Source organism: Tinamus guttatus, unplaced genomic scaffold (genome assembly GCF_059628265.1).
Source record: "Tinamus guttatus ecotype Peru unplaced genomic scaffold, ASM5962826v1 Tinamus_guttatus_pri_ptg000194l, whole genome shotgun sequence".
NCBI classification, from domain to species: Eukaryota; Metazoa; Chordata; class Aves; order Tinamiformes; family Tinamidae; genus Tinamus; species Tinamus guttatus.
Window position 1 is genome coordinate 1,372,016 of NW_028288728.1, and position 4,204 is coordinate 1,376,219.

The 4,204-nt window shown below is 70.0% G+C and overlaps 1 protein-coding gene across 1 annotated transcript; it reads left to right on the top strand.

The window, feature by feature from the left end:
- The first annotated feature begins 235 nt into the window (after positions 1 to 235).
- On the top strand, positions 236 to 3,943 carry CD40 (CD40 molecule). The gene is made up of 9 exons (XM_088523669.1): positions 236 to 424; positions 1,828 to 1,909; positions 2,196 to 2,321; positions 2,617 to 2,760; positions 2,867 to 2,966; positions 3,044 to 3,105; positions 3,237 to 3,335; positions 3,478 to 3,503; positions 3,679 to 3,943. Exons 1-9 carry the CDS (start codon positions 281 to 283, stop codon positions 3,835 to 3,837), a joined length of 942 nt encoding a protein of 313 aa, XP_088379795.1. The 5' UTR covers positions 236 to 280; the 3' UTR covers positions 3,838 to 3,943.
- Positions 3,944 to 4,204: the final 261 nt, after the last annotated feature.

The following is a 4,204-nucleotide window of genomic DNA, read 5'->3' on the forward strand; positions in this document are numbered from 1 at the left end:
GGGTTCATGATCCCCAGGAACATCCCAAAGGCCCAGGGCTCGAGATCCCCAACCCCATTGGCAGGCCCTGGGCTCCTGGACCCCGATACCATCCCAAGGGACCGGGACTCGCGAGCCCCGGTACCATCCCTGGGTCCCGCGCTCCCAGGCAGGACCCGGCCGTTCCCCGGCCAGACGGTGCTGTCCGTCCCGCGGCCGTTCCCAGCCCCGGGCGCGGGTCCGGCCCCGCGGGGAAGTCCCGGGCCGGGGAGCGCTGCCGGAGCCCGCGCGGCAGGCGCGGATGGGCGGCCCTACGTCCCCTTCCTGGGCGGAAACGGGCCGAGGTGTTAATAGCACGGACGGCCCCGCGCCGCCGCGGGACGGGACGCGCGGCGCCATGAAGCTGCTCGGGCCGCTCGGGCTCCTCTGCGCGGTGCTCGGGGCCGTAAGTGCCGCTTCCCGCCGCGACCGCGCCGGCCCCGCCGGCCCCTCGCGCCGCGGCCCGGGGCCCGGGACCGGCTGCGCACGGCGGCGGTGCCGGGGCAATGCGGGGCTGTGGGGCTGGGCAAGGCTGGGCTGCGGGGCTGGGCGGCTGCGGTGGGGCTGAGACCGGTGCGTGTTGTGACACCCCAGTGCTGCTGTCCGGACCTGGGCAGCCCAGGGCTTCCAGGAAAGGAGCGCCTGGGCATGATACCCTCAATGCCCCGTCCCGCTGGTGGCTCTGAGCTGTGGGGATGCATCCGGGGATGGAGGGGAACGGGACAGGGACAGGACAGGGACGGGATGGGACGAGAGGCAACGGGCTGGACAGGCCGAGCCTCCCGGGTGGGCCAGAAAGGCCCCAGGCCGGCGCCGCTGCAGCCGCACGCTGCTGGCAACGCCGTGAAGGAAACGCTGGCCGGGCGCCCTGCGCTCCCGCCGACACAGCTTTGCTGTTCCTCATTTTTGTGACTGGGAATTTCCCAGCAAGCACACGGCTCCTGGGGCTGCCACGCGTCCCTGCCACGCTGTGCTCGGGGACCCCAGCCCCATGGCACCTGGCCCCCCCAGCACCCCGGCCCCATGGCACCCTGGCCGCACGACACCTTGGCCTCACGACATCGCAGCCTCACGATGCCCCGGCCCCACGGGGCTGCGCTTGCTGCCCTGGTGTCCTGCAGGACCGGGCAGGCTCCACGCAGCATCTCATGGGACCTGCCCGCCCCACGGCACCCGCATGCAGGCCCTGGCCGAGCCCCACACAGGGCACCCTGGCCGGGAGCGACACAGCGGGGAGCCCGCGGGCTGGGGCAGGTCCGGGCCTGAGCCCCTTTCGGTTCCCCTTCTCGCTGCGCCAGATGCGCGCGGGCTCTTGGCTCCCTTGGGGCTGGCTCTGCTGTGGGCCGATGCCGACACTTGCGGCATCCCTCGCGCCTGGCACCCTGCAGCCCCACAGTCCGTTGCTCCACTGGCACCTCCATCCCTTCGCACCATCCCGCTGGGCTGTGGCACCGGCTCCGCACACCCTGCTGCCCCGGGATGCGACGCTCCGGGTACTCTCTTGCACTCAGCGGTGCCCAGCACTGACCCCGAGGTCGTGGCCTGCTCCAAGCTGGAGCAGCAGTACAGGAAGGGCTGGCACTTTGCCCGTGTTTTGCAGCATGGGATGATGTGTGATTGATCACCCGCTGATAGGGAGCGTGGGAGATGCCACACCGGAATCGCAGCCGTGCCACTTCAAAGCGGGCGTGGAGGGCATGCGCGGTGCTGCCGCCCCGGCTGTGGTCTGTGGTTACGGCGCGGGAAGGAGGGCAGGACGGGTGCGGGGCCGGCGCGGGCGTCACGGGCATCCCCTCTCCTCCCCTGCAGTGCTGGGAGCCCGGCGAGGCCCTGCGGTGCTCTGAGAAGCAGTACGAGCACAGGGACAAGTGCTGCAACCGCTGCCCGCCAGGTACGGAGGCGCCGGCGCTTTGCGGAGGCCGGAGCGGGCGCACGGGAGCCCAGCTCCCAGCTGCTGCTGGGGCTGCCCTGTGTGGCCCATAGAAAGCCCCATCTCATGCTGCATCCCGCAGCATCTCACAGTTCCTCCCACGCTGCTGCCACGTCCTTGCCAGGGCGCTCCCCAGGCCTTGTGCCCACAGCCTCTCCCAGCGCCCCCACTATGACCCTGGGGTGGCCATCCAAGTGGCCCTATCGGTGCTGGAGTCCCCTGCGCCCCTCACTGTCATCGCTTGCAGGGACGAAGCTGCTCTCCGAGTGCAACAGCACGGCCGAGTCCCTCTGCGGCGCCTGCGAGAGCGACCACTACCAGCAGAGCTGGACCAAGGAGAGGCACTGCACCCCCCACGACGTCTGCGAGGACAGTGAGTGCCCCCGTGTCCCCCACACTGCAGCACCGAGGGGCACCGCCCCATCCCCTGGGACTTGGCTGTCTGCATCCCCCCTGGACACAGCTACCGGCATCCCTGCATCCCTCCTGGGCTCGTCCACCCGCATCCCACCCTGTATTTACCTGGCTGCATCCCTGCATCCCTCCCAGGCTTGTTCCTCCCATGTCCCTCCTGGGCTTGCCCACCCACATCTCCCCGGGCTCGCTGTGCCCGTCCGCCCGGGCTGCCAGCCCGTGCCCAACTGGCGCCTCACTTTCCTGCCGCCCAGATGCGGGGCTGGAGGTGAAGAGGGACGGGGATGCGACGCACAACACGCTGTGCCAGTGCCGGGCCGGGATGCACTGCTCCGACGGCAGCTGCCAGAGCTGCGTGGAGAACCCGCCCTGCGAGCGCGGTGCCGGCTTCGTGGCAGGTGAGATGGAGCCTGGAGCCGGGAGGGCGCCGGGTGCTCCGGCACCGCAGTGCGCGGGACCCCCAGCGCCCGTGTTCATGCCGAGCTGCCTTCCCTGCTCCTGCAGCCAAGGCCGAGGCCCGGACATCGTCCCCATGTGAGCCCTGTCCCGAGGGCACCTTCTCCAACGTCTCATCCAAAACGGAGCCGTGCCACCCATGGACCAGGTACAGCCCTGCTCTAACCCTGCTCCTGGCCCTCCCTGGTGCTCTGGCAGCGGCCTCAGGGTCTTGTCTCTCTGCAGCTGTGAGGACAAAGGGCTCGTGGTGAAGGCTAAGGGCACCAACACGTCGGATGTGCTCTGTGGTGAGTGCACGTCCCAGGGACACGCAGGTTCCCGGGACACGGGGCCGGACGCTGCCCCAGCGCTGTGTGCTCGGCCCGGCCCGCGCGCACCCGCACGGCACCGCGGCCGCGCTCAGCCCGTCGCTCCGCAGAGTCGAGCAGGCGCTCCTCGCTCTCCGTGCTCATCCCCATCTCCGCCGCCATCACCACCTGCCTCGTGGGCGTCTGCATCTACTGCCTGGTCCGCAGAGGTGAGAGTCGGGACGCGGAGAGGCCGGGCACAGCACAGCCCCCAGTGCCGGGGTTGGTGGCGCCAGCAAATGGTGCTGCTGCTGGGTGAATTTGTGGCAGGACACTCCCCTCGTTACCTTCTCCTTCCCTCTTCCCCCTCAGATCCCAAGAGGCCAGTGCAGGAGCAGGTGAGTCCCTGGGAATGACTCCAGCAGAAGGATGGGGGTCCCTCCTGGGACGGGATGGGGACCTGCTGGCCATGGAGCAGTGGAGCAGGGACTGTGGGGTTGGTCTGGCATGGGTCTGTCCCCGTTCCTGCCCTGCCCTGTCCCCATCCCTGTCCCTATCCCTGTGGCCACGCAGCCGGAGCCCATGAAGGACACGGAGGCAGCGGAGAGGCAGGATCCCGTGGAGGACCTGGACCTGGACGTGCTGCCAGTGCAGGAGACACTGCTAGGGGGGCAGCCCGTGGCCCAGGAGGACGGCAAGGAGAGCCGCATGGCAGAGCAGGAGGGGCTCTGAGGGCACGGGCTGCCCCCCAGCCTCAGACCGGGGCCGGTTCCATCCCGGTCCCTTCCCCAGCAAAGAAGCAGGGCCAGCACCCGGCCTGGCTGCCGGCGACACGATGCCAGAGCGGCCATGGCGTGAGCATCCGCTTGGGCATGCGGCGGCACAGTCTGGGGCGGCTGCGCACACAGAGCCACGTGGAGCCCGGTCCACCGGAGCGCCGAAACACCGCGGCAGAGTGAGCTCAACTCCTGCCCAGTGATGCCACGGCAGATCCCGCTTCTGCACCGTGGTGCTGTGGAAGATCCCAGTCCTGCACAGCGATGCCACAGCAGATCCTGGTCCTGCACAGCGATGCCACAGCACATCCCAGTCCAGCCAT

Excerpts from the sequence above, each read along its gene's own strand:
- CD40 (XM_088523669.1), top strand. The coding sequence starts at position 281 with ATGGGCGGCCCTACGTCCCCTTCCTGGGCGGAAACGGGCCGAGGTGTT. Across the intron at positions 3,106-3,236 it reads CACGTCGGATGTGCTCTGTG|AGTCGAGCAGGCGCTCCTCG; the intron begins GTGAGTGCACGT and ends GTCGCTCCGCAG. Across the intron at positions 3,504-3,678 it reads AGAGGCCAGTGCAGGAGCAG|CCGGAGCCCATGAAGGACAC; the intron begins GTGAGTCCCTGG and ends GTGGCCACGCAG.